At 39.4% G+C, this 21,393-nt stretch overlaps 1 protein-coding gene across 1 annotated transcript in view; it reads left to right on the top strand.

The window, feature by feature from the left end:
- The first annotated feature begins 6,691 nt into the window (after window positions 1-6,691).
- The window catches only part of IL5RA (interleukin 5 receptor subunit alpha), a 41,877-nt gene continuing 27,175 nt past the window's right edge, over window positions 6,692-21,393 (top strand). The window contains exons 1-7 of the mRNA XM_045385863.3: window positions 6,692-7,121; window positions 8,379-8,520; window positions 12,050-12,134; window positions 14,238-14,383; window positions 15,231-15,369; window positions 18,982-19,135; window positions 19,215-19,402. Of these exons, the coding sequence (XP_045241798.1) occupies window positions 12,053-12,134; window positions 14,238-14,383; window positions 15,231-15,369; window positions 18,982-19,135; window positions 19,215-19,402 (709 nt within the window). The 5' untranslated portion in view covers window positions 6,692-7,121; window positions 8,379-8,520; window positions 12,050-12,052. The remainder of the gene's footprint in view (window positions 7,122-8,378; window positions 8,521-12,049; window positions 12,135-14,237; window positions 14,384-15,230; window positions 15,370-18,981; window positions 19,136-19,214; window positions 19,403-21,393) is intronic.

Raw genomic sequence — 21,393 nt, 5'->3', positions numbered from 1 at the left:
TATATATAAAATATATATAATTATATATTTAATTATATATTTATATAGATAATTATATAATATATTTATATAGATAATTATATAATTATATATTTATATAGATAATTATATATAGAGATAATTAGATATATATATATATAACGTTAAGTAGACAAATACAAGCAGCAGTTTAATGCACACTTGAGGGAAAGACGAGAGAGTGATCTTCCCAAATATGAAATGACATTCAGACTTATTCTGAAATAATCAGGAGTTTCTCAAGAGGAATTCCCCACTCACCACCATCAAATCAGATAGTCCAAGTTAAACAATTGTACTGTTTTGTGAAAATAATAATTATGACAATCATAGAATTAAAGTTTCGCCATTCTAGGCAATGTGAATTTGGAGAGCATGACAAAGAGTCTGTGCTATGTAAATTCTGTGAACCTCGGTATACTCATCTGTAAAATAGGTTTATAGGACTGTGATGTGATCATGTGTATAAGGCAATTGACAGTCCCAGGAAAATGGTAGGTTCTCTTTTGACTGAAATGGGACATTAACCTACATTGAAAACATAAGTTTAGCCCAGGTGTGGTAGCTTACACCTGTAATCCCAGCACTTTGGGAGGCCGAGGTGGGCAGGCCACCTGAGGTCAGGATTTCGAGAGCAGCCTTGCCAACATGGCGAAACCCCATCTGTACTAAAAAATACAGAAAATATTAGCCAGTCGTGGTGGTGCATGCCTGTAGTCCTGCCTACCCAGGAGGCTGAGGCAGGAGAATAGCTTGAACTCAGGAGGCAGAAGTTGCAGTGAGCTGAGATCGCACCATTGCACTCCAGTCTAGGTGACAGAAAGAGACTCCGTCTCAAAATAATGATAATAGTAATAATAATAATGTTTAATTGTATAGTTTTTACTATTGTTTTTACACATTCTGGTTGATTTCCTTTATTTAGTTTTCAGAGCAAAGAACTGGTCTCTGACTAAAGAACTGATAAAAGGACTAAAGAACTGAAAAAAGCTTATGCTACTGAAATGCTTTACTGAATAAAGATATGCTTTTAATTTTAGCTACATGTGACAACTCCACAGGTTGATTTTACACTAGAATTTTTCTGACAACTACCCAGAATTCTGTTTCAATCCTGTGAGGGCATCTAATCTTGCTAGGGTATTTTTTAATGACAGTTTTATTGAGATATAACTTACATCTCATAAAATTCACCTATTAAAGGGTACAAGTCAATGGTTTTAATATATTCACAGAGTTGGCAACCATCACTACAATCAATTTAAAATATTTTTATTATCTCAGAAGAAAATCTCATACCCATTAGCAGTAACTTCTCATTTTTCCCAAACTCCCTCCATCCCCTGGCAGCCCTAGGCAACCATGCATCTATTTTCTATCACTATAGATTTGCTTATTCTGGACATTTCATGTAAGTGGAATCATGCAGTGTGTGACCTTTTGTGACTGACTTCTTTTACTTAGCTTCGTGTGTTCAAGGTTCATCCATGTTGCAGTATCAGTGCTTTTTTTGATGGCTGAATAATATTTCATTGCATGGACACACCACATATTCTTTATCTATTCATCAGTTGCTGGACATTTGGGTTGTTTTCACTCTTTAGCCATTATAACTAATTCTTCTGTGAATAGTTACATATAAATTATTATGTAGACACATGATTTTAATTCTCTTGGGTGAGTATTTGCCTAGGAATGGAATTGCTGAGTCGTATGGTAACTCCACATTTAACCTTTTGAGGAACTGCCAGGCTATTTTCCAAATGGGCCGCCTCACTTTACCTCCCCAGCAACAGTATGTGAGGCCTCCAGTGTTCCCACATCTTCATCAACAGTTGTTATTGTCCTTTTCATTTCGACCATTGGAGTGGGTGTGAAGAGGTATCTCAGTGTGGTTTTAATTTGCATTTCCAATAACTAATGATATTGAACAGATGTTCCTATGCATCTTGGCTATTGCTACATCTTCTCTGGAGATACATCTGTTCAAATTCTTTATCCCATGTTTAAACTGGGTTATTTTACTTTTTTATTTCTTGCGTTCTTTCTTTGAGAAAGGTCTTGCTCTGTCACCCAGACCGGAGTACAGTGGCATGAACAAGACTCACCATAGCCTCAAACTCCTGGGCTCAAGCTATCCTCCCATCTCAACCTCCTGAAGTGCTGGTATTACAGACTAAAGTGGGTCATTTTTCTTTTTATTGTTTGGTTGTAAGAGTTTTTGACGTATTCTAAATAAAATTTCCTTGTCAGATATATCTTTGCAAATATTTTTCCCATGCTGTGGCTTGTCTTTTCACTTTATTTTATTTTGTTTTATTTTATTTTATTTTAGACATAATCTTGCTCTGTTGCCCAGGCTGGAGTGCAGTGGCACGATCTCAGCTCATTGCAACCTCTGTCTCCTAGGTTCAAGCCATTCTCCTGTCTCAGCCTCCTGAGTAGCTGGGATTAAAGGCACCCGCCACCACACCTGGCTAATTTTTGCATTTTTTAGTAGAGACGGGGTTTCACCATGTTGGCCAGGCTGGTCTTAAACTCTTGACCTCAGGTGATCTGCCTGTCTTGGCTTCCCAAAGTGCTGGGATTAGAGACACGAGCCACTGCATCCTCTTTTCACTTTCTTGATGGTATCCTTTGAAGCACAAAATCTTTTAATTTTGGTGAAATCTATTTATCAATTTTTTTCTTTTATTCTGTCTGCTTTTGTATCTTATTTAAGAAACCATTGGGTGGGCACAGTGGCTCACACCTGTAATCCCAGCACTTCGGGAAGCCAAGGCGGTTGTATCACCTGAGATCAGGAGTTCGAGACCAGGCTGGCCAACATGGCAAAACCCCATCTCTACTAAAAATACAAAACTTAGCCAGGTGTGGTGGCACATGCCTGTAATCCCAACTACTTGGGAGGCTGAGGCAGGAGAATCGCTTGAACCCTGGAGGTAGGGGAGTTTGCAGTGAGCCGAGATCACAGCACTGTACTCCAGCCTAGGTGACAGAGTAGGATTCTGTCTCAAAAAAAAAAAAAAGGAAAATAAAAGAAACCATTGCCTTATCCAAGGTCATGAAGATTTATGCCTATTCTTTCTTCCAAGAATTTTATAGTTTTGCCTCTTACTTTTAGGTCTTTGATCCTATTGGAATTCATTTTTGTCTATGCTGTGAGGCATTCTTTTGCGTGTGGATATGCACCACTTGTTGAAAGACTGAATTGTCTTGACACTCTTGTCAAAAATCGATTGACCCTAAATGCAAGAGTTTATTTTTGGACTCTCGATTCTATTAAATTGATCTGTATGTCTCTAATGTTTTTTAAAATAACTTTTTCTGCCTGCATTTGTACAGAATAAAACATTTGTAAATATAGAAACACAGAATAAAAGTAAAAGAAACATTAACCCTGCTGTGGTAGAATGAACTGTTGGTCCCATTTCTTCACTCCCCACTAGGGGTTGTCCATGTCCACACCCTTATCATGGTGGAATGTACTTTGGGCTTCGTCCATTTGACTCTGGGCTTGGCCATGCAATTTGCTCAGACTCTTGAGATGTCAGGGAATGTGACAGGAGCAGATGCTTGGTTTGTGCTTGTGCAGTTGGTCCTGCTCTCTTGCATTTTTGCAGTCACCATAAAAAGATTATGCCCTGGGTAGCCACTGATTCCAAATGAATGGCAGATACTTGGAACAAATCTGAACTCACTCTGTGATCTGGAGCCCAACCCAAGATTAAGCAGACCCCAGTCAAAACTCAGACACATGGGTTAGAAATACATGCCTATCACAGTTTACCACTGAGGGATCTGTGGTTTTTTGTTCTGTAGCAACAGCCAACTAATACATCTACCACTTAGACATAACTATTCCTATCAGTCTGATCTTCTGACCAAAAATAAGATTGTAAAAAAATTGTATGTGTGTATACCCTCCTGTTGTTTTTACTTTACATTTTTTCATAATATCCCATGTTATTAAAAGTTCTTGATTGGCTCTTGCCTGTAATCCCAGCACTTTGGGACGCCAAAGCAGGAGGATCACATGAGGCCAGGAGTTTGAGACCACCCTGGCCAAAATGGTGAAACCCTCTCCCTACTAAAAATACAAAAATTATCTGGCATGGTGGCACATGCCTGTAATCCCAGCTACTTCAGAGACTGACGCACAAGAATCACTTGAATCCAGGAGGCAGAGATTGCAGTGAGCCGAGATCCTGCCACTGCACTCCAGCCTGGGTGACAGAGCAATACCCTGTCTCAAAAGAAAAAAAAAGTTCTTGATAAACATTCCTTTTAACATCCACATCACATATTTCAACCTTGAGCAGTTACATATTTCTCTTCACCATTCCTATATTACTTTTACTATTCCAAGTAAAGGTACAATGAATTGTTCTCTCTTTTGTATAAATCTTGATCTACATTTTTCATTATTTCCATGGAATCAAGTTCTCGAAGTTGATACCTTTAACAAGCTCCTTTAACCAAAGTTCATGGTGGAGCCACTGAACCATGATTTTCATTTTATTACTATTCATATTTCTATTTGGTTAAACTCACATTGTTTTGCTTAAGGGATGCAGACATATTTAATTTCACTTTAAAAAAAAAGACTTTTGTGAATTTTTCCAGCATGTTCTGTCATACTGTCTTCATTTATATTTTATTATAAAGAATTAAATTATTGCCATAAAAAACAAACAGGCCTCACTCGGTGCCTCATGCCTGTATCCCAGCACTTTGGGAGGCGGAGGCGGGTGGATCACCTGAGGTCAGGGGTTCGAGACCAGACTGACTAACGTGGTGAAACTCCATCTTTACTAAAAATACAAAAAATTAGCTGGGCGTGGTGGTGGGGGCCTGTAATCCCAGCTACTCGGGAGGCTGAGGCAGGAGAATCGCTTGAACCCAGGAGGCAGAAGTTGCAGTGAGCTGAGATCACGCCATTGCACTCCAGCCTGGGCAACAAGAGCAAAACTCCATCCCAAAACAAACAAACAAACAACCCTCCCCCCGCAAAAAAAATACAAGTCCCTGCCTCTCGTTTTTTCCTTTGTGCTTATATAGAAACGTAGAGACAATGTCTCTGTGTGAGCATGTGTTTGTTTTGCTTGTTTGCTTGTCTTTATTGGCGTAGTTAATTACAGATCATATACCCAGGAAGGTGGTATGGAAGGAGTAGCCAGATCTAATTTTCTTTATACCCTTCACCATGCCTAGCATAATGCGTAGGTGCATTCAATGAGTATCTGAGTAAATGAATGTAAGAAATATAGAGACCATTGGCTGGGTGTGGTGGCTCATGCCTATAATCCCAGCACTTTGGGAGGCCAAGGTGAGTGCATCACTTCAGGTCAGGAATTTGAGACAAGCCTGGCCAACATGGTGAAACCCCGTCTCTACCAAAAATCCAAAAAATTAGCCAGGCATGGTGGCGGGTGCCTGTAATCCCAGCTACTTGGGAAGCTGAGGCAGGAGAATGGCTTGAACCTGGGAGGCGGAGGTTGCAGCGAGCAGAGATTGCACCACTGCACTCCAGCCTGGGCAACAGAGGGAGACTTTGTTTCAAAAAATAAACATATATATATATATATATAGAGAGAGAGAGACCATTAAAGCAGACTTTTAAGCCAGAAATTACTGTCTTCACAATGATTAATAAGTATTTTTAAGGCTTCATTAGTGAGAAATATGCTACAGGTATAAACAGATGTGCAGGACTTAAAAGAGTAGGCCAGATGGTTGATACTATCGCTAAACTTTTCTGGGTGCCTCTTAGCAAATAAATGGATCTCTCTCTGTTCCTTGTGTTACTTTTCTTTTCCCCAAGGAAAATCACATTTTTCAGGTCTGACAACAATTTTCAACCTGACAACAATTGCTCCAGTTTCATTTTGGCAACTGCTAAAATTGTCACCTTGGGAACCCCAAGCACACACACTGACTGTACTTGCACGGCTCCTACCCTGAGCCTTTCGGAAATTTCCTTCAGGAAGCCCGTCTATCATCTCACAAACAGAACCACTGATCTAACCTGGGCAACCATCTTTCTGCGTCTGCTCTGTCTGAGACTCTCACCGGCTCCTAAGGAGACAGGGAATCCTGAATCACTCATTCCTTAGGCTAGACTGAAGGTCTCCTTCCAAAGGCAACTACTTACTACTCTCTGCCTTGGGTCATACAAGAAGCACTATTCTTATCTATTCACACGCTAAGCTATTTTTTTTTAAGTCAGCTTTGCTAGTCAGTCTCCTTGAAATTCCCCGGAAGGAATCAAACAGAAATGGAACAAAGGACGGGAAAAGCCAAGGAGGTTTGCTGAAATTGAAGCATTCTGAAGATAGCTGGGTGCTACAATGGGTGTAATGTGAGGAAGGTGGTCTTGGGTGCACCCACAGACCAACACTGCCATTGTTACAATTTGTGTAGGATGATCTCAGGTGACAGTAGCAATTTATCACACCCAGAAACAGATCCCCCACACATATTTACTTGAGGGTACCAGACCTGCTCACAAAGCAGAGAAGAGCTAAGGCTGTTCTCTAAGGGCTGAGAATTGCTGCTACTGCCTAGTGAGTAGGGAGAGGGTACTCCTCAGGCCCTATTTCCTATCAAATCATGTGTCAGTGTTGCCTAGGAGATAGAGACACAGTAACTACTCTAGCCAAACAAAGCACATAAACAGAACAGAAATGCAACGGCTTAGAGTACCCACAGAAAACTTGATTACCTTGTCACCATGAGTAAAAGCTAATTCCAACTCCTGAAGAGAGCAAACCAGCTCTGAAAGAGAGTGAAAATGCAGACGAGACAGTTATCAGATAATGGCTATCTGGACAAGAGATTCTTTCATTTGACAGCAGTTTGGTTGTTGGGAGTTCCAGTTCGGCTTCTGCATAGTTGCTCTGTACAAATCCTCCTCCATATTTGCTTAGAGAAAATGTGTTGCCATCCCATCGTGAAGGAAGCTGCCCAAGAGTTTTTAACCATTACAGCTGTGATGATGAAAGAGTGAAGAACCGCCTCTGAGTTAAAAAGTGCACCCAGAGATAAGGTTCATTCTCAATGCCCTGCCGCTGCTTCTGATCGCATGGCCACTGCACTTCTCAGTAAGTGGGAATCAAATGCTTCACTCACCACAGAGTAAGCAAATAAATATCTTTTTTCTATGACACGGGCTAAACAATACCCTGTGCTCCACCTCCTAATAATTTCACTATACCCAGGGTGGGGAGGAGGGTCAGGAAAAGCAAGAAACAATGACTTCTAAATATATGACAAACTTGTAAACAACAAAAAGGGGAAACAAAACTCTTTATAATTCTAGTATTATTAGCAGGGACAGAACTAATAATGGTCCTATTAAACTTGCATTATTAGGCAGGTCATGTTGATTCTGGGTATAGCATTCTATTCTTGTGTTTTGGCTCAGTAACTGAGATGTGCAAATCCGTGGCAAGGTGAGTCATATTAAAACAACACCTATGGTTTTGTTGATGCTTATATAAGACATTTCTTTTCCACTGATCTAGATAATTATGCAATTAAAATGAGAACATATATTCTGCCAAGATTTCTTAGAAAATAAATGAGTTTTCAAAATACGGTATAGGGTTTAATAAAATAGCTTAGGAAGTTTCAGAGTTAAGCAAGAAATCTACAAATAAAGAAACAACAACAAAAAGTAGATAATGGCACTTTATCTAACTGAAGGAGGCATTCTGCTTTTTCTTTCTGGCAGGGGTACTTGGATTTCCAGGATTGTTTCATTGTATATAAAATGTACACAAATTTGCTGAAATATTTCACTTGCTTTTGTGTTCATTAATGTATTTACCTAAAGAAAGGTAAGCATATTTCCATGTAGACAGAAAAAAAGGATGAAATAGAACCAAAAAAAGAGGATAAAAAGAGAGACAGAGAGAGAAGAAAAATTAGAATCTTTTAATACCCATGAGCCTAAAATTAATAACCACATGAAAAGTGGTGGTGCTTTTACAGCCATGTGAATAATATACTTAGTACTTGCTTTAATGAATTACCATACTGAACATTTTATTACCTGGTATGATTTCTATTTTAAGTGAATATGTCCTCTTTCATGGTTATCGAAAAAGGGATTTATGTAGCTATTTGTTAAAAGTTTGCATTTCAAAGCATAAACAGTTTTAGAAGTTAAATCACCTCATTTGTTTATATTACTTGAAACACTGCATGGGAAATTTTTAGGCAAGGTATCAAAAGTCAGCCAGGCTTGTTACACACTCCCCAGCCTGCTGCACTCCTGACCTAACTCATTTCTCTGTTAGGTTTCACCGCACATTGCACATTAGGGCTGTGCACTAATTTGCTTCTATTCCACACAGGGCCAGGCACACTGAGCATCAGTCCTGTGCCTGACACTATGCTAGATGCTGGGGTTGCAGCCATGAGCGTAGACACGACAGACACAGTCCTCACCATCTACTGTTGAGTACCGATTGGAACAAGAGGATCGTCTGTAGACAGGTATGCCCAGGAGCATGGATGTGGGATGACAAATTGCACCGTGTGCAATTGGCAGGAAATATTTAACCATTGGGATATTTGTAGCAAACTCCTTTTTCTATTTTTCTAAATACTCAAGGTGGCAACACCATTTCCACATGGACTGACAGAGAGTTTTATGATTATAGCCACAACCTGAACTCATGAGTTATATTTTAGGACTATTTCAGAAATTTAATCAAAAGTACAGTAGTAGTAAAAAAAAAAAAAAAATTACATGCATAAGTGGTCCTTATTATTCATTTATATATTTAGACATGAATGTGCAGTTTTTCATTGGGGGGTAACGCAATATACCTAGGTAAACATGTCTTTTGCAGTTTATACCTTGGTTTATTTATTCTTCATCCCCCAAGAGATAACTTTTATTGCTGATTATACTGTACAGGATTAAAGAGAAAGTAAACTCTTTATATTTAAAGGCCTAACAGAGCATGAATCCTCTCAGTTGCTTTACAATTTCTGCCACTAAGGTTGAGTCTGGAATTAGGTGTCACCACAGTTGACTCAAAAAGGTTTTAAAAACAGGGGTGCCAGTATAACTTTGGTTATGAAACAAATGTCCCAGGCAGAAAAATAAGTTTGGAAAAGAAGAGGGGAAAATATTTGTAAGTCTGAACTTCAGTAGAATTTGATCAGTTCTCAAGAACACCGGGGAAATCCACTGCTAATTGTCAAAATTTCTAGAAACACCTATAGAGAAGGAGGTTGTGGTTGTTTTCTCCAAAGTTTCAAAAAATGTTACACCTACCAGAAACTAGATTTTTAGAGAGCACTTAAGGAATTTTAGATTGACTCGATGAAATGTTATATGAGCAAGTAGATCATGATTTTTCTTAGAGATTGAGCATATATTCCTGGTGATAAACAACCTATAGTTGCTTCATTCTGCTTAGTTTGCATCTTATTTTAACAATTTAATGGTTTTCTGCTAGATTTTAATTGGTAGCCATGAGAAGAATGAGTTGAACATATTGTTGATATATATCTATTTAAGCTAATGAAGTTGCTCTATTATTTTATAGTGAAATATGACCCAGTTGACGTGTATATAATAGTGTATCTTTGGATTAAAGAAATGGCCTGAAGAGATTTGTTTTTTATATTTTTTAGCAGGGAGACAAGAAGTACTAAGAGGCCACAGAGAGTGAGCAGAATTGTAGAAAACATGGTACCAAATCCTGAAGCTCTAGTAATATTCAACCTTATGTACAATTTATCTGACTCACAAAAAAAACCTGTCATTCTTGGTAATATTTAGACCCCTATTGAGTACCTTGTGCTGCCTATAGGACAACTGATTTTGTTCAAAAGCATCTCTTTTTAAATATAAAATACAACAATGAGACATGAAAAAGTTATCTACTTATTTATGGCCAAAAACTAACAATCAAAATTTTTTTGAATGATCAAATTTGAAAAACAATTCTATTTTTAGGAGCTATAAAATCAGAATACATGACAAATTCTAGGGGAGAGTGCCTGCTTACATAAAATATTCAATTATCTCTCCACTGAGATATTCAACAGTTTTATTATTTACTTCAACAATTTAATTGCAAAGGATAAATAGATGTTTATTGTTTTTACAAGTACACTTATAACATAGTCCTACTTTGCCAGTGAAAGTCACAAAAAAATTAATTGTGCAGTTTTTTCTGACCTAGAATTCCTATTATTGAAAATTAGTGCAAAAGGAGAGCATATTTAATATTATTTCAGGAAATGCTGACATTTTAAGAAATCACCTTCATAACTTAAAGAGGAAGCTATCTTTGTTGCTGTTCTTAAGGAATTTTTATCTTTGCTTCTCAGGCTTAGTAGATTACCAGTGTTTTCTCTTAATTCATTAAAATTCTCGCTTGTTGAAACTTTATTTTAAATTATAGAGTACCTGCTTTTGTTGTCATGGTCATTTTTTTTTTTTTTTTAATTTCTACATACTGTGAAATCCTCAGAGAAAAATAAACGGGATTTTAAAATAAAAACTGGCATAGTTCTGATTAACAATACTTAAGTTTATTGGAAAAGGAATTGAGTGATTTATATGCCGATCCTTTCCTGCTGTTGTGGCATTTTACCAATTTCATTAATAAGTTCAGCAGTAATAGTAGCAACCTAAGTAATAATTTAAGAAGTAATAATAAAGTTAAGAGTGTTCTGTGCTATTTCCTGGAGGTATTCATTTAGCCCAGGTCTCTCCTGTGGTTCTACCAGAATTATATTTGGAAAATACCAAGCCACTTAAATAAATGTTTTAGCTGAAATTATAAATCATTGTAATTAGTACCATAAAGTTGACAGAGCCTAGGTTTCTGCGTTGGAAGATCAGAGATGGGGTCTAGGCTCCATTACTTAACAGCTGTTTGATCTTTGGCAGATTATTTCACCTTTCAGACTCCTTTCCTTCATGGGTAGGAACAATGTCCGTGGAAGGGATTTCCATCATGTCTAACAGCCACATGTGTCTGGTACCAAATCTCTGAGGGGAGCACGTGGTAAGAGACTAGGAAGAACTGCTGTGTAAAAGTGAGGGCAACATAGGGGGAAGCCATGCGTGTTATCTGCCCTTTAAAGCTAAGTTCTTATGAACTATGCCTTTCAAAATGTACAGAAGAAAAACTCAAGACTTCTCATCTGCAATTCCCAGCAAGAGATCACCGACTCCCCTCTTTGACATGTAGAACAGGATGCCGAGACTTTTGTGTGTGTTCACCCTGGGTTATCACATTTCCAGCTCTAGATTCTTTCTCATTGCCCAATTGTTTCAAGGAGATAGAAATATTGTCTTTGTTTTCCCCAGGTCTATCACTACGTTTTTCAATTCTTTTGTAACCTGCTCCCTTTTGGGGAAAAAAAAGAAAAAAGAAAAACTCTTCAAAGTCAAAGTACCACAAGTTGATTCTGGATTGGTGAGACAAAGTTTCTCTTTCTCAGGCTACCAATTGTTTTAGATTGAAGTTTCCTGTCATGTTCGCTCATCTTTAAATCCTCATAGTGAAAATGGTAATGTTGTTTGTTTCTTTTATTGACTATGCTACAACTTCTACTGTTCAAAGGTCTGCTCTGGTCTCTTGCCGAAAAGCAATCCCCTCCTATTTGTTTCCTTCTCTTCCAGTTTTGCACATACCTTGGGTTCCACCAGGAATGTCTTTTCCCTGTTGTGTGTTTCAAGGACTCTAGTTCACCCTTTAGACGGCAAATCAGAAGTCTCTGCTCCTGTTGTACTCCACACATACCTTTATTGGGGGCAGTTTTACAACTGGTCTACATTTATCAATTTATGTTTCACTCTGTCTTTCAAGCTATGAATCTACATCAGAAGGGCAAAGTCCAAGATTTAGTCATGTTTGTATTTCTAGCACATCACGAATATGCCATAAATGTTTCTCAAATGGCCAAACAACTACATTTTATGTTAGAAAGCAGCTTTCAGTTTTTCTTAAAAATAGCAGCAAGATGATTTTGGTATCTCCCTTGTTTTCTGTAGGATATGATCATCATGGCACCTGTATTACTGATACTTTTGGGGGCCACTGAGATACTGCAAGCTGACTTACTTCCTGATGACAAGAGTAAGGACCTTCTATTCAATTCAATAATGTTTACTTTTAAAAGTATGTTAGTAAAAGGATAACATTATTTTCTCTTAAACTGTCAATTAGAACATTATATATGGATTTTTATGAGATAATATTTATCCTCAAGACAGATGCTTTAAACATGCTATATTTTAAGAAAGCAATGCTGGCTGAAATGCAAACGTTATGCTACAGTGGGAAATCAAAGTCAAAGTGTGGGTGTCCAGGCACCATGGAATAAAGCTGGCGCCAGTGGTTGCATTTGGAATGTCTTCCCACACAAGGGAGTAGTTAGAAGGCCCCATGACCAAACAGTAAGAAACTTCCACTGCATTTTGTCCTGAAATGTGTTGATGTACGTATTTGGTGTGATGACAGAGTTTAAGGAAAATCATCCCAGGTCCCAGTCTAGCATTGTCAACAGAACTATCTATGGTAATGACAATGTTCTATCGCTGTAATGTCCAATGCAGTAGCCACTAGCCATATGTGACTACTGAGCCCTTGAAATATGGACAGTGCAACTAAGGTAATGAATTTAAATTAATTTAGGCCGATGTTGTGGCTCACACCTGTAATCCCAGCACTTTGTGAGGCAGGGGCAGGTGGATCACTTGAAGTCAGAAGTTTGAGACCCACCTGGCTAACATGGTGAAACCCCAACTCTACTAAAAATTCAAAAATAGCCAGCTGTGGTGGCACATGCCTATAATCTCAGCTACTTGGGAAGCTGAAGCAGGAGAATAGCTTGAACTGAGAGGCAGAGGTTGCAGTAAGCTGAGATCGCACAACACTGCCCTTCAGCCTGGGCAACAGAGTGAGACTGTGTCTCAAAAATTAATTAATTAATTAATTAAAATTTCAATAGCCACAAGTTGCCAATGGCTACCATAATGGACAGTGCAATACAGACAGAGCTCTAAAAACCCTCAGAGCTCTAAAAACCTCTACATGGATGTAGAGGTGTGGGAAGTCTGTTAAGATGCCTGGATAAATCCTGATAACTTAGTAAATGAATAAAAGAAGGTTTTGTAATTGTGTGCACAATACTGCCCTAAATGTAGTAAAAAAATTAAAAATTGCATAAATATACACCCAAGAAAAAAATAACGAATATATCATATGTTAATGCCATTCTTGGTGGTACAATTATTTTAAAAAATTTATCTTCTTCTTTTTGCTTATCTGTGTTTTCCAAAATTTCTTCAATAAACAGATATTGATTTTGCAATTAAGCAAAAGCTTTTATTTTGAAAGCAAAGTCAGAGAGTGGCTCATGAAGGGGGAAGAAACATTTTCTTTCTGTAAAGCCCTATTTAAATAAGTTTGCTTGCAAATATTTTTGTCTGTGACTCATAATAAGAGGTAAATACATTTTTACGTTATGTACCAGCACACATACAAATATATAACTACCCTTATGTAGTGGAAACGAGATTCATGAAACAACTCTTATTATGTTTGATGCACACTGATATTTTCTATTCTATTTTTCTTCCACATCATTAAAAGAAAAATTATGGTCACAAACCAATACATTGTTATCATTGACTGCTAATGGATAATGACTCTCAGTTTGAAAATTATAGTTACAGTGAATAGTGAATAGTGATATAGTAACATGTTCATATTTCAATAAAAATATAGGTATTATAGGTAAACACCTGGACATGGGCAATGTAAAAAAAGATGTTAAAAACAGTTTTAAAGAAACCTTTTCTAGGCTGGGCGTGGTGGCTCCTGCCTGCTAGCATTTTGGAAGGCTGAGGCGGGCAGATCATTTGAAGTTAGGAGTTGGAGACCAGCCTAGCCAACATGGTGAAAACCTGTCTCTATTAAAAATACCAAAAATAAAAAAATAAAAAAAAAAACCCATTAGCCCAGCGTGGTGGCATGCGCCTGTAGTCCTAGCTACTCAGGTAGAAATAGACACTTTCTCTTTGCCCCGGTGTTACAGGCATGGCAGGAGCAACTGTGTCTGTGGTGCTCGCAGGTCCAGGACAGCATCTGCAGGGCAACAAATATTCAAAAAATTTTAAAAGTGCTGCCTATGTCCAGTTGAACATTGTGCTGTTTCTTTATTCTTTGAATCAACAGTTTCACTTCTCCCACCTGTCAATTTCACCATTAAAGTTACTGGTTTGGCTCAAGTTCTTTTACGTTGGGAACCAAATCCTGATCAAGAGCAAAGGAATGTTAATCTAGAATATCAAGTGAAAATAAACGCTCCAAAAGAAGATGATGTAAGTGTTTATTCTAATGGATATCCTTATTGAGAATAAATATGCGTTTTGACTGCATTTTCTTTATCAAATGAAATTTTATATTAAAAAACAAAAGTACTGACAGGCTCTTTGTTATGTTACCAGTAGACTAGTGTCTCTCTAAGAATGCCTGTGAGCTAGTGCTGGGTGTATTGTTCAGCATTAAACAGCATCGCAGAATATTTTAACTTTCGGATGATTCTTTCCCTTAACGAAGAATGTTTAGTAACTTTTTAGGCAAATGGATTGGATACTGGTTTTCTGTTTCCCCTAAAATCACCAACCCAACAGAACAGGAGACAGTAGCCTAGCAAAACAAGAAGACAGCAGACAGAATGGAGAGTCAGGGAAACCAAGTTCGAATCCCAGTTCATCCACTTCCTACCTTTGCAACCTGGGACAAGTCATTTAGCTTCTCAGAGCCTCAATTTTACCTCAGGGCTACATTCAGGCACCTACTACATATTAGATGTGTAATAAAGTCAAACAAAGGGAGAAGTGATTCATATTAACCATTTTTCAGTCAATATGGAATTCTAGAGAATTTTCTGTCAAACATTGACCTCTGGGGAGATGGTGGTCAAAGGGAACTTCAGTTTAACTGTAATATTTAGTTTGTTTTTACAAGAATAATGTGTTCATGTGTCATTGAGAAGTTACTATGTTGTTATTACAATAGTTTTGTTTTGACTTTTTTTCTAGCAAAACTATTTCATTGCATCTTACTCGTCATTTAAAAAGTAGAAGAAAATGCATATTTGATTAAAATAGCTCTCTTAAGGCTAGTTCTCTTTTATGCATCAAGACTTGTGGGTTTTATTTTTAGTATGAAACCAGAATCACTGAAAGCAAATGCGTAACCATCCTCCACAAAGGATTTTCAGCAAGTGTGCGGACCATCCTGCAGAAGGACCACTCACTCCTGGCCAGCAGCTGGGCTTCTGCTGAACTTCATGCCCCACCAGGTAAAGCAGGCCTCCAAAAGTCCAGTTTGTATGTTTTGGACTTTGCAAATATGGAAAAGCAGAAAAATTAACACTAACTCACTTTCCTTTAGTCAGTCACCTGTTCTTGTCAAGTACTCTCCCATATCAACAACATCCTAACTAAGGCTGCTGCCACTTCTTATCATAACCAACTGAATTCCATCTGGCACATTCTTGCAGAAATATCCACCGTCTGTGAATTGACCTCCAGTGGAAAGTTGGTGTTTCTGATAATTAGAATCAGTAATACTTCTGATCACACACTTAAGTGCACACACACAATAGGGGAGAGAAAAGAGGAGAAGCAGGCTACCAAGTCCTGGGGTATATGGGTGCACCCAATAACAATTGCCTTGGTCAGTTGAGCTCACGGGTAATTTTCGAACAATTATCCTGTCATATGGCCAGCTGGAAAGACCATGCCTTCTGAATTGTGTTAGTAACTTAAAACAGAATCATAAAGATCTTCTCATTTACTTTTTTTTTTTTTTTTTTTTTTAGATAGAGTCTCCCTCTGTTGCCCAGGCTGAAGTGCAGCAGTGTATTCTCGACTCACTGCAACCTCTGCCTCCTGGGTTCAAGCTGTTCTCATGTCACAGCCTTCCAAGTAGCTGGGATTATAGGCGTGCACCTCCATGCTGGACTAATTTTTGTACTATTATTATTATTATTGAGATGGGGTTTTACCATGTTGACCAGGCAGTTCTCCTGCCTCAGCCTCCCGAGTGCTTGGGATTACAGGCACGTGCCACCACACTCAGCTAATTTTTGTATTTTTAGTAGAGACTGGGTTTCACCACGTTGGCCAGGCTGGTCTCGATCTCTTGGCCTCAAGCCATCCACCTACCTCGGCCTCCCAAAGTGCTGGGATTACAAGTGTGAGCCACTGCACCCAGCCAAGATTTTAAATGCAAACTTATTTATGTTTGCTTCATTAAGTCTTTCTCAAATTATGTGACTAGAAAGGCTTGTTTTCATTTCAACCTCTCATTGCTGTATTAACTGTTGATCTTTAAAATACACTGTGGGAAACACTGGTCTTGTTGGTGGTTGCTCAGAGAAGGAAACAAGCTCTTGCACCCAGGCCAGAAAGGACCGCATCCAAGTGGGAGCCTTGAGAGATAGAAGGGAGTCTTTTGGTCGTAGCTTAAGTCAGCTGTAGATCATTTTTATCACTGTCAGCCAGTGTCTTTCAAGAAGCAGAGGGAGAAGATGATGAGAGACAGCCTCTTATTACCTGTAGAGAAGTTAAAGATGGATTTCTTCTTTATATCTGTGCTTTTGCACAGATAAAAGATATATCTGTACTTTTGCTTTTGCACAGATAAAAAGAAGAAATATCTCGAAGCAAATTGACTTATTCAGTTCATGTACATATCCATATATTAGGTTGATGCAAAAGTAATTGTGATTTTGGTCATTACTTTTGCACCAACCTAATATATATTTGTCCATGCACCAAATGACCAGAAAGTCCATGCCCAAGTACAGTTTAGAGATCTATAGAGACTCTTTGTCTTATAGTTCTCATCCAAGGAATCATTTTATGTGAATTCCACTTGGTTCAAAACAGAAATAATTTTTATTAGTGTCATCCTATATTAGAGTGCTCAGAGGATAATTAGAATTGTAGAAATGTAAGCTGCAAAGTGCCTTATAGGTAAAATCCAGTTATTCATTATAGAAAGGGGAAATAGTGGTTTGATGTAAGCCACATACAATAACCCATCTCTGTGATCCTGTATCTGCCTTGGATTAGTCTCTGTACTTGGGATCAAGCCCACGCAAATTGGCTGGTATGTGGTCTAGACAAGTTATAACAAGTAAATGGGGCTGGACATGGCAGCTCATGTCTGTAATCCCAGCACTTTGGAAGGCTGAGGCAGGTGGATGGCTTGAGGCCAAGAGATCGAGACCAGCCTGGCCAACGTGGTGAAACCCAGTCTCTACTAAAAATACAAAAATTAGCTGAGTGTGGTGGCACGTGCCTGTAATCCCAAGCACTCGGGAGGCTGAGGCAGGAGAACTGCTTGAACCCGGGAGGGGGAGGTTGCAGTGAGCTGAGATCATGCCACTGCACTGTAGCCTGGGCAACAGAATGACTCTGTTTCCAAGTAATAATAATAATAATACAATAAAATCTGAGTGAGCTGAGATCTGGCCACTGCACTCCAGCCCGGGCAAGAGAGCGAGACTCCGTCTCAGAAAAAAAAAAAAATCTGAAGGTTTTCTTTTGGTTTTTTGAGACAGGGTCTCACTCTGTTGCCCAGGCTGGAGTGTAGTGGCATGATCTTGGTTTATTGCAGCCTCGACCTCCCCAGCTCAAGTGATCCTCCCACCTCAACCTCCCAAGTAGCTGGAACTACAGGCACATGCCACCACACCTGGCTAATTTTTGTATGTTTTGTAGAGTCGGGGTTTCGCCATGTTACCCAGGCTTGTTTCAAACTCCTGAGCTCAAGCAATCTGCCCGCCTCAGCCTCCCAAAGTGCTGGGACTACAGGTGCATGCCACCACGCCTGGCTAATTTTTATATTTTTTGTAAAGACGAGGTTTCACCATGTTGCCTGGGCTGGTCTCAAACTCCTGGGCTCAAGAGATATCCACCAGCCTTGGCTTCCCAGAGTGCTTGGATTACAGGCATGAGCACCGTGCCTGGCCAATTCAAGGTTTTCTTAAAGTCCTAGTATATTAAAGAGGACTTTAACATGCTAATGTGCATCAAGTCTGCAAAGTAGTGGTATTATCTTGCAGTGTTGTCAAAACTCATTTCTTCTGAGCAGCAACCTATGTAATTCATGAAGCATTTGGATACAACCTAATGAATCACACAATTCTAGGATGGAAAGGGATACTCAAGACCTTCCTATACCAACCCTCTCCTTTACAGTTGAAAATACAGAGCCCAGAAAAGTGGGGGTCAATGTCTCACAGCTAGTTATTAACAAATGTGGCATTAGAGCACCAAAGTTGCTGGACATCAACCTCTAAACGACAATATATTGTACTTCTCTTGAACTTTGTCACATTTATTGCACAAACATCACCCCCAAGCCCCAAACAAAATAGCTGGGAAGCTGTTTAATATCAGAAATGGGGACTTTATAATTCTAATTCCATATCTCCAGTAAGTTGGCCTTTTGTAGTTAGTAGGTTTCTAGAAATATGTGATGATGGCTGGGCATGGTGGCTCATGCCTGTAATTTCAGCATTTTAGGAGGCTGAGGCGGGTAGATCACTTGAGGTCAGGAGTTCAAGACCAGCCTGGCCAACATGGTGAAACCCCATCTCTACCAAAAATACAAAAATTAGCCAAGTGTGATGGTGCACACCTGTCATTCCAGCTACTTGGGAGGCTGAGGCATGAGAATCGCTCCAACCCAGGAGGCAGAGGTTGCAGTGAGCCAAGATAGCACCACTGCACTGCAGCCTGGGTGACAGAGTGAGGCTCTGTCTCAAGGGGAAAAAAACGTGAAGATGGTTATTTTTTGGTGGTGAATAAGATGTTTATATCATTATAGTTCCAAAAGAAGCATGAAATTCAGAGTTTGCCATGGCAATGTTTTGTTCTTTTTATTTTTGACTACCTAGGGTCTCCCGGAACCTCAGTTGTGAATTTAACTTGCACCACAAACACTACAGCAGATAATTATTCATATTTAAGGCCATACCAAGTTTCCCTTCACTGCACCTGGCTTGTTGGCACAGATGCCCCTGAGGACACGCAGTATTTTCTCTACTATAGGTTAGTACTGTACCTATTTTTACTTAGGCAAATGGTTGTTTCCTGCAACCTCATAAAACTCATGAATGTTCCAATTTAGGTATGGCTCTTGGACTGAAGAATGCCAAGAATACAGCAAAGACTCAATGGGGAGAAATATCGCATGCTGGTTTCCCAGGACTTTTATCCACAGCAGAGGGCGTGACTGGCTTGCAGTGCTTGTTAATGGCTCCAGCAAGCACTCTGCCATCAAGCCCTTTGATCAGCTGTTTGCCCTTCATGCCATTGGTAAGATCGACTTAACCCAAAGCTGAAATAACTGAATCTCAGAATCTCTGCACTGGAGAAGATCACCTAGTTCTACTACTTTTCTGATGCTAAGTAAGCATCAGGCCCACGTTTGAAAACCACTGGGGCAGGGTTCTCCAGCCCAACGCCGCCAATGATTTTTGCTGGATAGCTGTGTTATGGAGGGCTGTCCTGGGCATTGTAGGATACTGAGCAGCAGAGGGGCCTCTACACACTAGATGCCAGCAGTATGCCCCTCTGCCCCTGAGCTGTGATTTTTTAAAAAGTCTCAGACTTTGCCAAATGCCCCTCAGGGGGTAAAATTTCCCCCAGTTGAGAATCACTGCACCAGGAAAAGTGAACTAGCTGCTTAAAAGAGACCATTTAATCTTTCATGAGTTCTGACAGGTTTTGTGAAATTTCTGCCCCTGGGTCCTGTGATGGACTAGTGCCACCCCAGCCGGTTTGAGTCCTTTCCCTAACAAATGGCCTCTCTTAGCTGTTCACAGGCAGCAGGTTTCCCATCCAGAAGCCCTTCTTCTCCAGGCTAATATCTCTCTCTCTGCATTTCTCACTGTTCTGGCCCATCTCCTGGATGTTTTGCAGCTCGAATATCTCTCAGTGTGCAATTCTCAGCTCTAAAAATTATATTCATGGTTTCATCTGCTCAGTTCTCAATAGAGAAGACACTCTCCCTCATCCCAGATAGTTCTATTCGTGAAACTCACCAGGCGCTCTCACATGGCATACTGAGTTACGGAGATTCCAGATTTCAATGGTGGGTGGTTATTATGGGCTGTGGGGCCAGACTGCCTGGATTTGGATCCTGGCTCCACCGCTGACTGAGTGACCTTGGACAAGCTGATCATTCCTTTGTGCCTAATCTTCTTATCTGAAACAATGGAGAGGAATCAATACTTCCTGTGCGGTTTTCGTGAGAATTGTGTTACTAATGATAAAGTGCTTAGAACAGTGCCTGGCATAAAGGTTTAATAAATACACTACAATATTATTTAGAGAGTATGATTTAGCTGTGACATACCTATTTTCCAATGGAATATAACTTTGTGTCAAGAATCATAGCCCTTACTAAAGAGGTTATGCAATTCTCTCAGTAGTATATTTCTTAGGTGAACTAAAAATGTCACTTTCATGAAAATAGGCAATAAAAGATGCTGAGGAAGACCTAGAAACAATGATATTAATATGAAAATGGATATAATCTAGTACAGACCACAGGAATTCATTTTCTTTTATGATTTTCATTTTATTGAGGCTAATTCCTAAGATTACTAAAATAAATAAGTACTTTCTTGGTTAAGAATTTTCTCCTTAGGCAACAGGAGGCTCTGAAGCCAGTCGACCCCACTCTTAGCTTGTCCCTATTAATTGTGAGATCTAAGTCACATTACCTAAGACAAGGACACTCATTAAGAATTAATTTTCCCCTCACTTCACGGGACCATAAGACAATCAAGTGAGATCTCAGGGGAAAGGACATTAGAGTCCTAAGTGAAGACCAATCCATTCTTCTTCTTTTTTTTTTTTTTTTTGAGACAGAGTCTCACTCTGTCCCCCAGGCTGGAGTGCAGTGGCATGATATCGGCTCACTGCAATCTCCGCCTCCTGGACTCACGCCATTTTCCTGCCTCAGCCTCCCGAGTAGCTGGGACTGCAGGTGCCTGCCACCACGCCCAGCTAGTTTTTTGTATTTTTAATAGAGTCGGGGTTTCACCGTGTTAGCCAGGATGGTTTCGATCTCCCGACCTCGTAATCCGCCTGCCTCAGCCTCCCAAAGTGCTGGGATTACAGGTGTGAGACACCAAGCCCGGCCCTAATCCATTCTTTTTTGATGCAAAAGACAACTGAAGCTTCCTGCTCCATCCCCCAAACAAACAAAAAACAAAAGATGCAGTAAACAAAATGAAATTAAAATTGAAAACTGAATCTCAGAAAGGGGAAGTGATTTGCTCAGGGCCACATACCTACTG

This window comes from Macaca fascicularis, chromosome 2 (genome assembly GCF_037993035.2).
Source record: "Macaca fascicularis isolate 582-1 chromosome 2, T2T-MFA8v1.1".
Taxonomy (NCBI): Eukaryota; Metazoa; Chordata; class Mammalia; order Primates; family Cercopithecidae; genus Macaca; species Macaca fascicularis.
The sequence above is the reverse complement of the archived record's forward strand: the minus strand, read 5'-3'. Positions and strand labels throughout refer to the sequence as shown.